This window comes from Oncorhynchus tshawytscha, linkage group LG22, assembly GCF_018296145.1.
Source record: "Oncorhynchus tshawytscha isolate Ot180627B linkage group LG22, Otsh_v2.0, whole genome shotgun sequence".
Taxonomy (NCBI): domain Eukaryota; kingdom Metazoa; phylum Chordata; class Actinopteri; order Salmoniformes; family Salmonidae; genus Oncorhynchus; species Oncorhynchus tshawytscha.
Window position 1 is genome coordinate 271,852 of NC_056450.1, and position 19,295 is coordinate 291,146.

The 19,295-nt window shown below is 42.9% G+C and overlaps 1 protein-coding gene and 1 long non-coding RNA gene across 5 annotated transcripts; one reads left to right on the top strand and one right to left on the bottom strand.

Annotated features, from left to right (window-relative positions):
* Positions 1-667: 667 nt before the first annotated feature.
* LOC112221571 lies at positions 668-1,731 on the bottom strand. Its single transcript, XR_002949042.2, has 3 exons — positions 1,431-1,731; positions 932-1,050; positions 668-813 (listed from the first exon to the last, which is right to left on the bottom strand). It is a non-coding gene; the product is annotated as an uncharacterized LOC112221571 (long non-coding RNA).
* Positions 1,732-2,339: 608 nt separating this feature from the next.
* LOC112221570 (Y-box-binding protein 1) lies at positions 2,340-11,697 on the top strand. Of its 4 annotated transcripts, none has more exons than XM_024383695.2 (8): positions 2,340-2,596; positions 6,688-6,751; positions 7,025-7,058; positions 7,231-7,320; positions 7,621-7,959; positions 9,228-9,325; positions 10,517-10,797; positions 11,358-11,697. In XM_024383695.2, the coding sequence occupies exons 1-7, from the start codon at positions 2,488-2,490 to the stop codon at positions 10,761-10,763; spliced, it is 981 nt and encodes a 326-aa protein (XP_024239463.1). In that variant the 5' UTR covers positions 2,340-2,487; the 3' UTR covers positions 10,764-10,797; positions 11,358-11,697. The 4 variants fall into 4 exon arrangements, with proteins under 4 accessions (XP_024239463.1, XP_024239464.1, XP_024239465.1 ...); XM_024383696.2 differs by having other exon boundaries at positions 9,228-9,313; XM_024383697.2 differs by having other exon boundaries at positions 7,621-7,896.
* The last annotated feature ends 7,598 nt before the right edge of the window (positions 11,698-19,295 follow it).

Here is a 19,295-nt window from a genome sequence, read left to right on the forward strand (position 1 = left end):
GCATTCTCACATAGGTATTCCTCTTGTCCAGATGGGTTAGGGCAGTGTGGTTGAGATTGCATCATCTGTGGACCTATTTGGGCGGTAAGCAAATTGGAGTGGGTCTAGGGTGTCAGGTAGGGTGGAGGTGATATGGTCCTTGACTAGCAAGGGCCTTGCCTGGAAGTAAAGCCATTCAGTCAATATGTATTGTATGTAATCACTCAAATTCATAAAAACTGCTACGGACACATTTACTGACTTATATTCACTTTACTTGTCCCATTCTTCAATCCTGTCTGGGATATATATATTTTAGTTGAGACCTGTGTGATATACATTAATACAATGTATTCCCTCTTTAGATGAGACGTTCACATACTTTAGACCTTTTGAATCATAAGCTCCAAGTGTTGAGTTTAAGTTACCACAGAAATAAGTCAGAGTTAGTGACAAACATGCTATGAAAAAGCAGTTTTGTAATCTAATAAAATTAGTTTATACAAAACTATATTGCATTTGGTCATCCCCAAAATGTGGCCGTTAAGCCTTGATAGTGGCATCCTTCTCCAGGGACACGTTAGTTTTGATAAAGGTCTGGGACACGTTTACAGTGAGGAGAGAGCATGACTTATGGCGCGAGTACAGTAAATCCAATTCAACAGATCTAGATAATATACTAGGTCATCACACAGGCGGACTGCCAGTGAAGGAGGTTTACATGATGCATTAGGCACACTATGAGTGGAGCTTACTTCTCTGTAGTCCGAAGAGAACACAGGTAATTGGTCAGAAGGCTCTGGAGGTCCTTGGACTGTTCTGTCTCTGCAGCTCCTGAATAGAGATGGATAGAGGTAGTGAGTGCAATAAAGAGAGAGAACCCTCACCCCTGACTGGCCCAGGGCCTCTAGCCTAGTATCATGCAATATAAAACAATAATATCATAACTTACTGACAGAGTTCTCCATGTTCCTGCTGGTAGCAAGCCTCAACTTGGATGCAGCGAAATGTCCAGCCTTGTAGTATGGTTGCATCCATCTCCACCAGGCTCAAAGAAATCAGATGACAAACCTGCAGAGATTAACAAGAAAATGGCTTTAGGATTTATGTATCAGTATGTCAATTTCACATTCCTGTCTGTAAATAACAATAGATCTAGGTAAAAGTATGCATGCCATTGTGTTGATAACAGCTATGACAAATTACAGTACATGGCATACATGTGAATTTAGAACTTGCTAAGATATTATTTATTTTATGACGCCATGTCTCATCTCACTAACAATTGCTAAACCAAACAGTAAATTCCACTATTGTGGCTAATCCGTATTGTGGCTAGCTTCACATAGGTGATTTATTCCATCATGACAACATGCTCCTCCTTACTTGACTGCAGTTTAGTTCATTATCTAGCTAGCTAGCTAGCGAAGTGTAAAACTGAGGTAGATTACCATGCTTTTATGGACAACTGGACATTCCTCTCGCCCATCCCGGTAGACTCCTTCTTGCCTTCTCTCGTCTCTTGGTCTTCTTCTAGGTTGAAAACTATACGACTGTAGTCCGGTGCCTTATTGTCAAAGGCAACCCACGTGTAACACAGACCTGGTACAGTGATCCAAAACTGTTCACCTGTTTCTACGTCAAGCAAGGAAAATGTGCGGTGAGTTTTTATTGTGCACGTGCAGCAAAGCAACAAAATGTTAATTAATTATATATTATTGTGAAACATGACCAAAAAGCTTTGGACACTTTGTCATACCGAACGCAGCCCAGGCAAATGCAATCGATCAACGCGCTGTGGAATTGATCAACCAATGGTGTGTTAGACACCACCCACATACCTTTGCTTGACACCCCCTCATTATCATATTGGAGGAAGAAATACACAAATCGGGAGATGATATATATGAATAAAATAAAAGTGGGATTCATTATTTAAATATTAATATATTTGTATGCAATCATTCATCCGGCTATGCATTTATGTATACATTATACATATACATACATGGATGTATTAATGTATGTATCTATTTGTGTGAATTTATTAATGAATTTAATTCTAATTACGGCAGTTCTGGTCCTCCATAATCTAGGTGTACTGTACAATGTAACAAAATGGGTTAGCTAGCTTCAATGTGTCGTGATTGTCTGTGTGGCTCTGTCGTGTCTTCGGGTATTGGTTTTCGACATTTCTCTTCGACCAATTTTCACGGAGTATTTTTTTTAAATAACTGACAACCAATATAACCAATAGTAACGAAAATGATTCGTGACGGTTATGGAGAGGAGAGAATTCGACCAATTATATTACAGAGTGGGAGGGACTATGGATAGGGATATTCCTTTGCGTTGTTTGTCTTTCCTCCCAGTTCGATCGGCAACGGGAGCGGAGAGGAAAGAACCCGAAGGCAGCAGCCCCTACCACCGCCGGCCCAGGTTACCATCTAGAACCGGGAAACACACTAGAGAGCCACCGCCGGCAAAAGCCATAACCAACCAGAAAACATGAGCAGCGAGGCCGAGACACAACCGCCGGAGCCTGCTGTCGTCGACGCGGAGAGCCCATCCAGCCCGGCGGCAGCCGCCGTTTCCGCGGGGGATAAGAAGGTCATCGGTAAGCAAGCTGGCCAGGTGATCCATTCAATGCAAATGTGGGTTTATTGGCACGGTAACGTTACTCACAAAACGCTTACTAATGTACCTACAATTGGATTAGCTATAAACTATGTTCATTAGCTAGTTCACAACGTCAGCTGATTACTAAAACAGGGAACATTAGTTACCTAACTAGCTGCCTAAATCTAGGTAATATTGTTATTGGCTAACTAGTTAGATAGCAACCGCTAAATAGTGTTCCGTTTCCTTAGTTTGCTAGCATGATGGCTAGTTTGAAACCGTTTAACGTTAGATATCGATAGTTCGTCTCAACTGTAACATTACATTGGCCAATTCAAATGTCAGTAGGTCTACAACAGTTTTTTAAAACCTTTTTTCACCTTTATCTAGCCTAACTGGTTTCTACCTTTTTTTACATTTCACCTTTACCTAGCCTAACTGGTTTCTACCTTTTTTTACATTTCACCTTTATCTAGCCTAACTGGTTTCTACCTTTTTTACATTTCACCTTTACCTAGCCTAACTGGTTTCTACCTTTTTTACATTTCACCTTTATCTAGCCTAACTGGTTTCTACCTTTTTACATTTCACCTTTACCTAGCCTCGCTGGTTTCTACCTTTTTTAAAAAAAACTGGTTTCACCTTTTTTGCATTTCACCTTTACCTAGCCTAACTGGTTTCTACCTTTTTTACATTTCACCTTTACCTAGCCTCACTGGTTTCTACCTTTTTTTAAAAAAAAACCTAGCCTCACTGGTTTCTACCTTTTTTACATTTCACCTTTACCTAGCCTAACTGGTTTCTACCTTTTTTTTTTTTTTTTTTACATTTCACCTTTACCTAGCCTAACTGGTTTCTACCTTTTTTTTTTTTACATTTCACCTTTACCTAGCCTCACTGGTTTCTACCTTTTTTTTTTACATTTCACCTTTACCTACCTTTACCCTACATTTCCTAACTGGTTTCTACCTTTTTTTACATTTCACCTTTACCTAGCCTAACTGGTTTCTACCTTTTTTTTTTACATTTCACCTTTACCTAGCCTAACTGGTTTCTACCTTTTTTTTTTTACATTTCACCTTTACCTAGCCTCACTGGTTTCTACCTTTTTTTTTTACATTTCACCTTTACCTAGCCTAACTGGTTTCTACCTTTTTTTTGCCTAGCCTCGCTGGTTTCTACCTCTTTATTTCACCTTTACCTAGCCTCACTGGTAACGCATCCTCAGTCTGACCACACACCTGACCTGTGAGACAAGGCTAGAGCTTTGCAAACGTTAATTAATACTGAAATGCAGGTGGTTTGGCACATGTTGTAATTGTAACCAACGGTAGACGGACCTTGTCCGCAGTCTTCTGCATCTTGCAGTGATTTAGCCAGCAGCTAACGTTAATTAATACTGAAATGCAGGTGGTTTGGCACATGTTGTAATTGTAACCAACGTTAAACGGACCTTCTTGTCCGCAGTCTTCTGCATCTAGCAGTGATTTAACTAGCAGTGATTTAACAAGCAGCTAACGTTAGCCTGTCAAAACAGTAGAAGTGGATATTGGTCTTGGTCATAACCGGTTCCCGGTTCCGTAACGCACTGGTTACGCATAAAGAGCACTGTTTTCAATACATTGGTAGTGTATACGACAGTTTTGCTTGCATTTTATGTTCTAACGTTATAATAGGGACGGACTTGTAACAATCAACTCACTGATGCCCATGACTAACTGACTGCAGAGGCTCGATTGCGTTCGTATCCCTTTGTTCGCTGCTATGGCACATACTGATGAACTTGCTTGCTAGCGATCATGCTAAATAGCTCGCTAATACATTGCCAACGTTCGATAACTATAACCAAGTGTATGATGAAAAAGCATAGCCCCCAAATGATTATTTCGTGTAAAATTGCAGATGGCTAAGCTAGTCAGCTAGCTAGCTTTCCGTTCGGTCGAGGTGATAGCTATAGGGACCCCCAAAATGTCCGCCTTGATATTCGGATTCTACGAATTTCTTTTGTCCCGCTTTGGCAGACAATTGTACTTTTATTAAGCATGAAACCGTACCCAACACTCTATTTCTACCTCTGTGCACATGAGTATTAATTTGACGTTATCAACGACATCCTGGCTCATGTCCAACCACACGGTTGAGACCAAATATAATATGCTAACGTTAGCTAGCAAAATAGCAAGCTATCATCATGGGGCGCGACGCCACGTGCGAAGATTCAAGACTTGCTCTTTTGAACTGGGTAAATGGTTGTCTAGCTAGTTACCTAGTATTCATAAATGATGCCCAGACAGTTCCGCTCGTAAAATAATTAGCAGTCCAGCTTACACACGACATTAGCTAGCTATGCTACCTCCAGGGCAGGCACTCGTTCTGATCAGTTTGGTGGAATGCTGGTAGGCCACATTGAATGTCTAGGCTAGTACTGTTCTGGTCTCGTAACACGTAGGATGGGTGTTTTTGGAGCTAATGATGCAGTGGTGCAACTTTGGTTTTAGCCATCCACCTGCACGCCTGACCCCCACCAGTCTAGTCAATAACACAAATCTCCTTTCAATTTCCTTCCCATCTTAAAAATAATAATAATCTATTCCTAAGAGTAATGTTTGGAAACAAGTAATAAAAACTAAAAAAAACATACATTTACACACAAACAGCACATCCTCCATATAATTGATCTCTAATAGTACACTGTAGAGGCATTTTTACTTGCACACTGTAGAGCTGGGTCGTCCTGTCCCAAGGGTTCCACCACCCTGCAGCGCCCCCCACAATATATCCTTAATCTTGTAATCAAATATAGTGACACCTAAATTGACATTGTTGAAGGATAACAAACCTTCCAATTAATGCTTATAGTTTCTTGTGATAAGTCTCCAGTGTCAACATTTCCAAGCAAACAAAAACTGGGAGAATGGAGAATCTGTAGACATGCTGAGATAAAAGAACTTACTCTTTGCCAGAATTCGGCCAGCCTTCACAAGACCATAACATATGCAAATGGTTCCCCTTTTGTTAATGTACCTCCTGCAGAGGACTGACTTTTGATTCCATGTTATTGATTTGCTGGCATATGACTTTCTATGGGTGGTTTTACACGGCAGCAATTTGTCGGAGATTATATGAAAATGACTTGGCATTCAAACGTGTCAATTCATCAACCGCTTCTACCAGGTTTTCCCCCCTTAAAATAGCTTCAATCTTTGATGCATCTGGCTTGTCCAGCTTACTGCACAGAGAGAATAGTGTTTTATCTTGCAAGAACTTACCTCCGCTCTGTCAGACTGTTTTTTCCTGGATGCTTGACCCTGCTGAAACCCTGTCACCATCTGATCCTCCTAAGATGAGGGATGAAAAAGAATGACCTTTGTGTCCGTTTATACATTATAATAACCAAGAATACAATCAATTGTTCAATAATTGCAATTACCGTTATTCCCAGATCCCAGACTTTCTTTAAACTGCTGTCCTGTAGCTACTGTAGGTTTACCCATCAACTCAAGATGGAACTTTGTATCATTCACCGATATGAATATACTGCAAGATTCACCTGAGCTCTGTAGACTGGTCTTTCCTGGCTGTCTGACCCTGCTGGGACAACTGTCACCATCTGATCCTGTTAACTTGATGAGCATAATGTTGTGTACTGACTGTACGATGACAGTAAAGCCCGTAGAGCTGTTTATTACTGTCAGTGTGTCCGCATGGTCCTCAAGCACACTGCTGCCTGTTTTTTTAAATCACAGTGCAATGATAAAACGGGGAGGGACAAAATGAAATTTCAGAATGGGGGTCATGACCACCCTGTCCCCAGTGAAAGTTGCGCCAATGTTGATATGCATTGGACCATGCCATGCCAGGTGGAAGCAAACACCAAGGGTTTAGCATCCGAATCTATAAAAAGCCCAACAGTTGGGGGATAATTATAGCTTGCTTCCCTAGTATCTTCTCTGGTCCTTGTCTGTGGTCTTAATCAGTCTTGCCATTAGATTACCCACTTGAAGTGCACGTCACAATTTCCCCCCTTTGATGTGCAATATGTCAAAGTGAATCACACCTAAATTGTGTGGATGTATTTTTCTTTTTCAGCAACTAAGGTCTTGGGTACAGTCAAATGGTTCAACGTCAGAAATGGCTACGGTTTCATCAACAGGCAAGTTGCCCCACTCCCGGGCGTCTCCTAAAGACACTAATATGTTGAGGGTGTTTGAGGGAACATTCCTAATATGGCTTGGATTTGCTTACAAAGCTGGGAAGTGTATTTGGCTGGCCACGGCATGCTCTTGTTGTGTAAAGACTCAATGAACGCACAATTAAGCCAGTTCTGTTCAAATCTGTTAGCCTTAATGTTACTATAGACATTTTTAATCCAATGGGTTTTATTGTCCGATATTTAACTACACCTTTTCCTCCCTTCACCCACAAGGAATGACACAAAAGATGACGTCTTTGTCCACCAGGTAAAAACTCCCCAGTTCTCCAATGGTCAAGTCATTTATTGCCCAACATGGAACCTTCTCCAGTTATCACGATTGGATTATAGTTGGCACCACAAAGACAAGTTTGTAATGAAATGTTTTATACATTTTAAAAATAACTTTAAAAATTTTTTTTAATATATTTTTTTTATAGACTGCCATAAAGAAAAACAACCCAAGGAAATACCTTCGCAGTGTTGGAGATGGAGAAATTGTGGAGTTTGATGTGGTTGAAGGGGAGAAGGTAGTTACAGCTTTTATTTACACAACAGAGAGCTTTATTATTAACTGTCATTGGCACCACTCTTGCAGGCTCACAAATTATTTCATACGACTTGTTTATTATGTTTAGCAATATTTAAGGCAACCAAATCTAGACTTTAACTTCCCATACCTCAAAGTTATGATTATCGGTGATTCTAATGTGCCCAATTTTGGATTTGACCAGTCAACACAATATCATGCAACGATACACAGCTAAAACAACTTCATACTCCAGAAGGGTAGTGTGCACCCCAGTGGTTATGTATATATCTCTTCCCAGGGAGCAGAGGCAGCCAATGTCACCGGCCCAGCGGGTGTCCCAGTCCAGGGGAGCAAGTATGCCGCTGACCGGAACCGCTATAGGCGGTACCCCCGCAGGAGGGGCCCAGCCCGTGACGGCGAATACCCAGACAACTACCAGAGCGACGGCGAGGGCGAAGGAGATCGGCCCCCCCGCAAGAGCCGTGAGGGCGTCGAGAGCGCCCCAGAGGGAGAGATGCAGACCCAGCAGCGCAGGCCCTCCTTCCCTGGAAGACGGCGCTACCCCCCATACTTTGTACGTAGACGCTACGGCCGTCGCCCCCCGTACACCAACGCACCTCGCGGAGAGATGACTGAGGTACGCTGTCACAGGCACTCCTGAAGCAGTCCGGCCCCGTTCCAGTGATGTCATACACACTCTCGTCAAACATTCGTGCCACAGTTGGTTATTGCCGGACAAATCAAAACCTCACATGTATTCGTCAACAGACCAATACAGGTTGACCAAAATAGGTCTACATTAGAGGTCTATATATTGACAGTACTTAAAGTTGGCTCCAAACCACTGGTCAACAGACCAAAATCAAACCTCAGTTTGACCAAAATAGGTGAATCAAACTTTCACACAAACCCAAGATGTTACACCTACTGCTGATTGCCACCCGCGCAGTGCTTCAATCTATTTATAGCTATGTTTTCCACAGTCACATGGAGTAGCCAGCCAAATTGAAAAAGAAGCCAGCTAGGCTCTCCTGGTCTGGGGTCTGGAGTGGCTTGTCCCCCAGGGTTAAGCCATTTTTGCAGGTAAATGTTGAACTGGAATGTAAAACTGCGCTGAAAAGTTACCAACAAGATCCACTGGGCTGGCACATGTTTTTACTCTTCCTGGGCCATCTTTAATGTCGAACCCTGCATGCGAAAGGATATGTATGTGCCAGAAAACAATAGGCTAATTGGATTTCGACTCATCGTTACCACATATGGGGTGTGCAAATTCATGCTCTCACCCTCCGTGTAAAGAAATGTGGCTGCAACCACAGCGCACACAACACACCCAGGTAAGGAGAGGTTGGACGAACTGTCAAACCAGCATTGTTTCCCTGTCATCGCTGATTTTGTGACTGACAGGCGCCTGTCCTATCAATAGATCGCTAGAAGATGAATAATGTTCATTCTAACAGAAGAGGGCTCAGCAGAATTATTTTATGACTAGCTAATTAGTAGCTTTGATCATTTAAGTGGGAAAAGTGTCCGGCTGAAGAATGAGTAGTTGGTGCTAGTGGAAAACGCGTAGGTTCATATAATATACTGACAGCACCTGAAGTTGGCTGCAAACAGAGAAATACTGATTTTGAAGAAGCCAGTCACTGATTTCCTCACTGAATCAGTGGCTGGTAATTACTGTAGGTGCTGGCAGCAAAATGGAAAACAGGAAAACATATCTGCACACCTGCGCATTTATTTTAATTTTAAAAGTAATTAAACTTTCAGTCAGTTGACCTTCATCACAGTATATCTTTTCCTGTTTTTCAAGACTCGTTCTATCCAAAAGGTGAGTTTCAGACCTGGATCTAGGGTGTTGAGTCAGTAATTGAATGTGTGTGACTAACTCTTGTTTGTTTTTAGGGTGGAGAAGGCGACGAGAACCAGGGCGGTCCAGACCAGGGCAACAAACCAATGAGGCAGAACTACTACAGAGGCTTCCGACCAAGGTTCAGACCAAGGTTTGCGTGTTGAGTTCATTGACACAAGGCTGCAAAAAGGGGTTATATAACAGCAGAAAACCATATCTAATTTGTCTGTCAACTAAAGGTTATGTGAATTTGTCACACAGGTACGTGATTCGGAATCTATTTATCTGCGACGTTACCATTGGGCAGTTTGCTGACTGCATGTTCCCCTTATTGCAGCCTAACATTGAATGGCAACTGCTTTCCGAAAGTATATTTTACTTTGCATTTAAATGTACTCTATGGGTACTCCTTCAGAAATGACAACGACTTCATGTCTCTTTAGTCCTGATTGTTTTTATTAGTGGAAGTATTATGAAATGTGTGAACATGGCAAATTGGCCAAACTATCTATGGACTATTATCTTGAATAATTCCTGAACTAGACGATCTATGAATATCAATGCTGTTGAAGTGATGAGTTTAATGTCTCTTCTCTGACAATAATAATGGCGAGAGCATAAATACCTCTGATCTCAGCATATACATAGTTAACCTCTACTCTCATTCCCCCTCAACCACCCTGTATATGGCCCATTACTTTCTCAGGTTATTCCGGTTCCTATTTTGGCTGTGTTATGGCCCATCAAACCTGTGGTTGTTATGGCACTGCTTTTACTCTCTTCTGGTAGGCACCGATGAGCTTGTATGGGTGGGCATGGTATTTAAATTGGTACTTGATCAGAAGTAGTTAAGGGCACAGACACAGGTTCATACACATGACAGGAGTGAGCGCCCCCACACTGTTAGGCCACGGTCAATTCTTAGCTTGTTTGAGTATATGGCAGAATTGATTGAAGCCCATTCATGAAATATAAGGACAAGGCAGCACATTGCATACTGTACATGGCACATATTACACACACATGGTGCACAAGATGCTTGGGGCATGTGTCCTTGCAGCCATGTGATGCTCAACCACCCCTAAGCCCATTAGAAGGCTGGGTGGATCAAATCCCCATAATTGCTTTTGGACACCTCCAATCCCATCGAATCTGCAAACCCTGGGGTTTGGGTAAATTCCATTTCAATTTAGGTTATCATCTGGAATTTGACTCAATGTTTCTGAGTTGGGATTTCAGTAAGGTTTTTTAAATGGAATTCACTGTCATAATTTGAAGTTGTATGGGTGCCAGGGGCTGTTTTTAAGATTACTCGGGTGTTAAAGTGTGTCCCGTCCTACAGCAGAGGTGGTGGTCCACCCCGTCCCAGACCGGTACGGGACGGCGAGGGGGAAAACAAGGAGAACCAGGGTGGTGACGGTGAGAACCAGGAGCCTCGCCAGCGCCGCTACCGCCGAAACTTCAACTACCGCCGCAGACGCCCACAGACCGGTGGCAAGCCCCAGGATGGCAAGGAGGCCAAGGCCGACGGCGAACCATCCCTTGAGAAAACGTCCGCTCCCGCAGCCGAGCAGGGCGGGGCTGAGTAGAAACTACCGGCATACCATCTCTACCATCGTCCGGGTGGGTCCCCAACACACACAAATATTGCTATTTGGTGCTCTAATCAAATCTGCATACCTGATTTCTGGGATATGGGTAAACAATGATTTCTTTCCTTGTTAGAAAACATGCTGGATTGTATTTCATAGAGACAAGCTTAGTTTTTGTTCATAGTGGACTGTGCTTGCTTATTCATGATTAATATAAAAATAAATCTCAAATACAACTTGGAATTTGGCCAAATGATAACTTATCCCAGAAACCTGGTTAAATAGGGTTTGGTTGAGTCCTCAGTATGCATTGTATGATCAGTTGATTAGCTGTAGTCATTCACAGCACTTCTCAATATACAATCTACATTTTCTACCACGGGCCGCATTAAATTTGCTTGCAGGACGCATCTGGCCCGCATGCCCCCAGTTTGAGACCCCCAATTTACAACATATCACTGACTGACTGACTGCAGGCCTCCTGCCATTGTCTGTTGGTCCTCCTGCCTGTCTTGATGCTGCTGCACAGTCTGAGTTGACTGGTCAAATCCCTCTACTGTATCTTCTAACAATCTCTTTTCCTCTCTACAGTAATGTCATCAAGAAGAAACATCAAAGATCTGAGCAATAAGAAACAGATTTGACTTGACGATCGTCTTAAGCTTGTACCATGCATTTGACCGGATTACCACCGATTTGCCTGCAGAATCTATGCAGACCTGTTTTGTTCCATTATTTTTACGTGACAGCTATAAAAAAAGTTGCGGAAACGGAAGACGTTTTTTTCTAAATCGGTCCTAAGTTTTTACACAATGGTTTTTAAAAGAAAAGTAATTTGATATCTGGTCAGTTTGACATTTTTAAAAAACTTTTTATGTATTCAAACATGAATTTGAACAAAATGCAAGCTCAAATAAAAGTCAAAGAAGAACTGGTGACTCAACTGTTTGTTTTTTTTGCCTGCTAAATTTAATCACCGTGGTATTGACATAAATTGGCTGATGTATTACAATGTGTTCTTTCACCCCAAGACCCCACTAATAGTTTCTTCATTCCAGAAACATGGCAATAAACTGTCCAAATAACTACAGAAATACTATTCCTTCACTGATTTACAGAGGCACTTATTGGTTTAGTATAAAATTGTAGTTAAGTTTGAATATTCATTTATTTGTCACTCGCATGATCCAATTGGCCCATAACTTAAGTGTTGATGGGGAAGGGATAACTGACATGAAAATGTGCTATAGAAAGTCTAATATTAACATTGGGGTTCCATCTGGGTTCCAGAAAGAACTCATCTCAACTAGATGTACACAACTTTTGGAATGCTCATTCTGAGCATTGTTAACATGCTGTATGAAATATTATGTTTATCAGATCCAAGTGTGCTGCAGTTCAGAAAAGCTTGGAAACTGAGAGATACTGATTATGTGATCTAAATAGCCAAAAGATGGACAATTATCATGCTTCACTGCAATCAAGGTAGATTGCATCTAATAGTCCCAGACCTTCCAACATGCACACATTTTGCATACTAACTACGCAATTCTCTGTCCATGTACGAGATCTGAGTTAAAAATATGCAGAAATGAATAGGGCCTGATTAAGTCTTATTTCTACATTTTAATAAAAGATAAATCCACTGAGTGAAACTAACATCCCGATTCTAGAGCTGCAACACAGACATGTACGGAGTTTGTGTCCACAGACATGGAGATTAATACATCGTTATTCGACGTAGCTACCTGGAACGCCGTTTGGGGTCTTAAAGCATGTGGTCAAAACGCAATCTTTTTAATGCTGTGTGTGTAAAGTAAACAGATGCAGGTGTTAAATTAACATCTAAATAACCTGCTAAATGAACTAACATGCTAATTAACATGCGAAATGAACGGCTGTAAGCAGTACTGCGTACATCAAATTAACGCCCCACAGCTGCTAAATATACCTATACACACGTTCTTTAATATGTCATTTTGATTCAACAACATCACAATTGAAGATGGCGAGAAGGAACTTCCATATCCTCTGCAAACAGACCCTAAATGGCCGATAATCCTGGACTTAATGCCCTTCGGTCCACGTTAACAAGGTTGATTCTTTTGAAATACTATTATTACTTAATCATAAAGTTCATCTGCTAGCTAACAGAGGACTGGTCTGTGATTGGCTATGCAGCTATGTTGGAGGCTCAGACAGAGACCGCAGTGCATTACTTAATCATAAAGTTCATCTGCTAGCTAACAGAGGACTGGTCTGTGATTGGCTATGCAGCTATGTTGGAGGCTCAGACAGAGACCGCAGTGCATTACTTAATCATAAAGTTCATCTGCTAGCTAACAGAGGACTGGTCTGTGATTGGCTATGCAGCTATGTTGGAGGCTCAGACAGAGACCGCAGTGCATTACTTAATCATAAAGTTCATCTGCTAGCTAACAGAGGACTGGTCTGTGATTGGCTATGCAGCTATGTTGGAGGCTCAGACAGAGACCGCAGTGCAAGTACTGCAAGGGAGTTTTTTTATATTTAGCTAGTATATGTAGAATATATATATTTTGTTGTAATGAATGCTGGTATGTAAATGGCTGGATTGCTAAATTAGTTACTAGTTTGCTTGATAACGTTCCTTAGCCGCACACCCCGGCCATAGCCACAGTGAACGGCGCCGTCTTGTTTCCAGTTGTTGGGAGTAATGCTATAAACGACAGACTTTAGATGCATGGTTTCCAGTTGTTGGGAGTAATGCTATAAACTACAGACTTTAGATGCATGGTTTCCAGTTGTTCTTGGGAGTAATGCTATAAACGACAGACTTTAGATGCATGGTTTCCAGTTGTTGGGAGTAATGCTATAAACTACAGACTTTAGATGCATGGTTTCCAGTTGTTCTTGGGAGTAATGCTATAAACTACAGACTTTAGATGCATGGTTTCCAGTTGTTCTTGGGAGTAATGCTATAAACTACAGACTTTAGATGCATGGTTTCCAGTTGTTGGGAGTAATGCTATAAACTACAGACTTTAGATGCATGGTTTCCAGTTGTTGGGAGTAATGCTATAAACTACAGACTTTAGATGCATGGTTTCCAGTTGTTGGGAGTAATGCTATAAACGACAGTGTGCTGCCATCCTGTTAGAAGGTAACAGATTATTTTATTACAATGGTTAAATTGGATTTTCATTGTGTTCAATGGTGTTATTTGCCCCCTAGTGGCGCTTTCTGGTACTTAGAAAGACGACGCAAACAGGAAGTACAGAATTTGTTTTGCACGCATAGAAGCAGCTACAAACAACGCTACGGTGCAGGTCTTTCAATGTAGTTATTTCTTGTCACGCTTCAGCCTTGGAAACATATTTGTTTTGTTAGCTATCTGTCTAGTTTTGCATGGGAACGCAACTCAAGGGCAGAATAGTGAAAAAACATCAGCCACAGCGGGCTCAAGCTCAAGAATAACCACACACGGTGGTTTTGTTTCTACGTTCATCAGCAAACAAAGCCTCTCTTCCTAGGGAAGACCAGCAGTCTATGATGCAACAACCAGAGCCAGGTGTTCAACAGAGAGAGATGGAAGAGCCTCTTCAGCACATTGGGACCAAGTCTCAATCTACAAGATCAAGGTCATCAAAACAGTCAAGCAGATCCTCAACGGTGAGTTCTGCAGCCATCAAAGCACGCGCCAAGGCGGATGCAGCACGCGCACAAGTCTCTTATGCTGAGAAGGAAGCTTCTGTGATGAAACAAAAGGCAGAAATAGAGGCCTGCTTGTTGAAGCAAAAAGCTGACCTCGAGGCAAGTTTATATGTTCTCCAAGTTGAGAGAGCAGCTGCTGCTGCGTTGGCTGAAGCTGCAGCCTTTGAAGAAGCTGTAGGATCAGAACGCAGAGAGCTTCGCAAAGAACTAGACACAGGGACACAGCCCTTAAGTCCAGTCCAACGTACATGTGAGTATGTGCAACAACATGCTAGGCCCTACTTTGCTGAACTTCCATTTGAAGTGGAGAAACAAGAGCTTAGTGTTGACCCAGCTACATGCCATAATCCAGAAAGTAGCAAACAACAGAACATGAGCAGAGACTCTCCGTTCAAAAGAAATGAACAGCAGCATGGTGGAAATGGAAAGCAAGCCCACTTCCAGTCACACACACACAACTTCCCTGAGTCACAAGTGGCACCAGACCTCACCAAGTACCTCCTACGACGTGAGATGGTGAGTTCCGGACTCCTGAAGTTTGATGATCGCCCTGAAAATTATTGGGCATGGAAAGCATCCTTTCTCAATGCGATCAGAGACTTGAATTTATCAGCCAGGGAAGAGTTAGATCTAATTACCAAGTGGCTAGGGGCAGAGTCATCTGAGCAAGCAAACAGAATTAGATCTGTCCATATTTTCAACGCAACAGCAGGACTTAACATGGTCTGGCAACGACTAGAAGAGTGCTATGGTACACCCGAAGTGATCGAGAATGCACTGTTGAAGAAAATTGATGATTTTCCAAAACTGGCTAACAAAGACAATCACAAACTAAGAGAACTAGGTGACATTCTTCTCGAACTGGAGTGTGCTAAAGTAGAAGGGTACCTTCCAGGCCTCGCTTATCTGGACACATCTCGGGGGGTAAACCCTATTGTAGAGAAACTTCCATTCAGTTTTCAAGAAAAATGGATAGCACAGGGATCCAAATATAAGGAGGACTATAGGGTAGCATTCCCACCATTCTCGTTCTTCTCGAGATTCATCAGGAACCAGGCGAAAATAAGAAATGACCCCAGCTTCACCCTCTACACCTCAACTAACCAGGTGTCCATGAAAAGTGAGAAACCTGCCAGGTACAGCAGCAAGACACCTGTGACTGTATACAAGACAGATGTGTCATCTGAGGCCTCAGACCACCAAACCAAACCCAGTAAGACAAAGGTTGAAAACCCTGACCGTCACTGCCCAATACATAACAAGCCTCATCCTCTTAAAAAGTGTCGTGGGTTTAGATACAAAACTCTAGATGAGCGCAAATCATATCTCAAAGACAATGGCATTTGTTTCCGATGTTGTGGGTCAACTCAGCACAGAGCTAAAGACTGTAAGGTTTCAATCAAGTGCTCTGAGTGCGACAGCGACAGGCATCTTGCTGCTCTGCATCCAGGCCCAGCCCCTGCAAATACAGACACCGCTACAGCAGAGACAGAGCATGGCGGGGAGCAAGGTGACGATGCTCTTCTATCTGTCACCTCAAAGTGTACAGAGATCTGTGGTGAGGCAGTCAATCCAAGATCATGTTCAAAAATATGCCTAGTCAAAGCTTATCCGGCTGGGAAAAGAGAGAAAGCTGTCAAAATGTATGTAGTGCTTGATGAACAGAGTAACAAATCTCTGGCCAAGACAGAGTTTTTCAGTCTCTTCAACATCAATGACAACTCTGCTCCATACACCATGAAGACGTGTTCTGGGGTAACAGAGACTTCAGGCGAGCCGTCAACTTCATGGTAGAGTCTATAGATGGACACATGCAGCTCACTCTCCCTACTCTGATAGAGTGTGATATGATGCCAGACGATAGGATGGAGATTCCCTCCCCCGACATTGCGTATCATCATCCCCATCTGCAACCAGTTATGGACAGAATTCCAGCTGTGGACCCAGACGCTCCCATCCTCCTGCTCTTAGGACGAGACATCTTAAGGGTACACAAGGTACGAGAGCAAATCAATGGGCCCCACGACACTCCTTATGCACAGCGACTCGACCTCGGGTGGGTCATCGTAGGTGAGGTCTGTCTGGGAACGGCTCACCGACCAGCCAATGTTAACGTGTTCAGGACAAACATACTTCAAAATGGTCGCACATCCTATCTGAGCCCTTGCCCTGACATCATCCAGGTGAAAGAGAACTACAACAGCGTAGCTCAGAAACACATCTCTCCCTCTACAGTGCATTCGAGAGATCCAACCACAACTGTGAACACAGACAGCCTGGGATGTTCCGTGTTCGACAAAACACAAGACGATGATAAACCAGCACCATCAGTGGAGGACAAAGCCTTCTTGGACATTATGGACAAACAGGTTTTCCAGGATGATGGAAACAACTGGGTGGCTCCACTACCCTTTTGCCCCACTAGACGTCGCCTTCCTAATAACAGGGAGCAGGCCATGAACCGTCTCACATCACTTCGCAGGACTTTAGACAAAAAGCCTGACATGAAGCGTCATTTTATTGACTTCATGCAAAAGATGCTGGATAACGACCAAGCCGAACCTTCACAGCCACTAGAGGGAGACGAAGAACGGTGGTATCTGCCCATATTTGGTGTTTACCATCCACAAATGCCTGAACAAATACGAGTAGTATTTGACTCCAGTGCTAAGTGTCAAGGCGTGTCACTTAACGATGTTCTGCTCAGTGGTCCAGACTTAAACAACACACTCTTGGGTGTCCTAATGCGTTTCCGCAAGGATTGCATTGCACTAACAACAGACCATGCAACCAGGCCCATACTTGCTGCGCTCTTAAAACACACTAGTTGGTTCTCAGGTCCACCGTTCCTGACCCAAACAAACTCGAGTAAGCCTGAGAACATCAATTTTGACCTTGTAGAGCCTCACACAGATGCAGAGATTCGACCAGACATCACTGTCTTTGCCTCTGGAGCTCAACTCGGCTCTCATCGCTTTGAGAGGTTCTCAAGCTGGAAAACTCTCAATCGAGCCACAGCACGACTCATTCATGTTGCAAGATCCTTCCATGAAGGTGCAGACAACACCAGCTGCAGAGGCTGGCATGACTGTAATAAACCATGCGGTACAAGTGAGTTGTCACAAGCCAAAACAGCAATCATTCACTGTGTGCAACATGAAGCCTTCAGAGAGGAATTCAAATGCATTGAAAAAGGAAAAGAGTTCCCAAAGCAAAGTACACTCAAAAAGCTGAACCCAGTGATTGATGAGGATGGGTTGCTGAGGGTGGGAGGCCGCTTATCCTCCGCCGACATGTTACAAGACCAAAAACATCCTCTCATCATACCACGGACACATCATGTTGCCACTCTGCAGGTAAGACATTATCACGAGCAAGTGGCTCACCAAGGCCGTCATTTTTCAGATGGAGCTATTCGAGCAGCAGGCTTCTGGATTATTGGGAGCAAACGTCTGGTCTCTGGTATCATTCACAAGTGTGTCACCTGCCGCAAGGTTAGAGGGAGGTTAGTTGACCAAAAAATGGCTGACTTGCCTGCAGACAGACTCACATCTGAACCACCATTCACCAGCGTTGGACTTGATGTGTTTGGACCATGGAATGTCATAACTCGTCGCACTAGAGGTGGTAGTGCAGACTCCAAGTGCTGGGCGGTGCTCTTTACATGTATGTCTACTAGAGCAGTCCATATCGAGCTTATCGAATCCATGTCCACATCCAGCTTCATCAACGCGCTGAGGCGTTTTTTCGCTATCCGTGGTCCAGCAAAAGTGCTACGGTCTGATCGAGGTACAAACTTTATAGGTGCCTGCAGGGAACTGGGTATCGACACAAATGACTCGGAACTGACTAAATACCTCTCAGATAAGGGATGTACTTGGATATTTAATCCTCCACACTTGTCTCATATGGGTGGTTCTTGGGAGAGACTCATTGGGGTTGCCAGACGTATTCTTGATGCTATGCTGTTTCAGACGGGCTCCACTGTCTCACACATGAGGTCTTGAGCACTCTTATGTCTGAAGTTATGGCAATAATCAATGCGAGACCCTTAGTGTCAGTATCAACCGACCCTGACATGCCTACCATTCTCACACCCTCAATGTTACTTACACAAAAGCCCAGCTACCTCAGCCCCTTCTGGATACTTCAGCATGAACGACCTTCATGGAAAACAGTGGATGCAAGTCCAGTGTTCGCTGACACCTTTTGGAAAAGGTGGAGACGGGAGTACCTGACAACGCTGCCGAGACGCAGAAAATGGACTGCAGAAAAGCCAAATGTAAAAGTGGGAGATGTTGTCTTATTGAAAGACAGTCAGCCACACAGAAATGACTGGCCAGTCGGGCTTGTGGTAAAAACCTTTCCCAGTACTGACAAAAAGGTTAGGAAAGTAGAACTAAAAATTGTCAAGCAAGGAGCTGCTAAAGTGTTTCTGAGACTAATCTCAGAGATTGTTGTTCTTCTTTCTGAAGCATCCTAGAGACAAAAGATAAAAATAGAAAGGACATTATTTGTTTCTTGATATGTTTTATTTCATAGTGGCACAATTTCATTATGCCAGGCGGGGAGTGTGCTGCCATCCTGTTAAAAGGTAACAGATTATTTTATTACAATGGTTAAATTGGATTTTCATTGTGTTCAATGGTGTTATTTGCCCCCTAGTGGCGCTTTCTGGTACTTAGAAAGACGACGCAAACAGGAAGTACAGAATTTGTTTTGCACGCATAGAAGCAGCTACAAACAACGCTACGGTGCAGGTCTTTCAATGTAGTTATTTCTTGTCACGCTTCAGCCTTGGAAACATATTTGTTTTGTTAGCTATCTGTCTAGTTT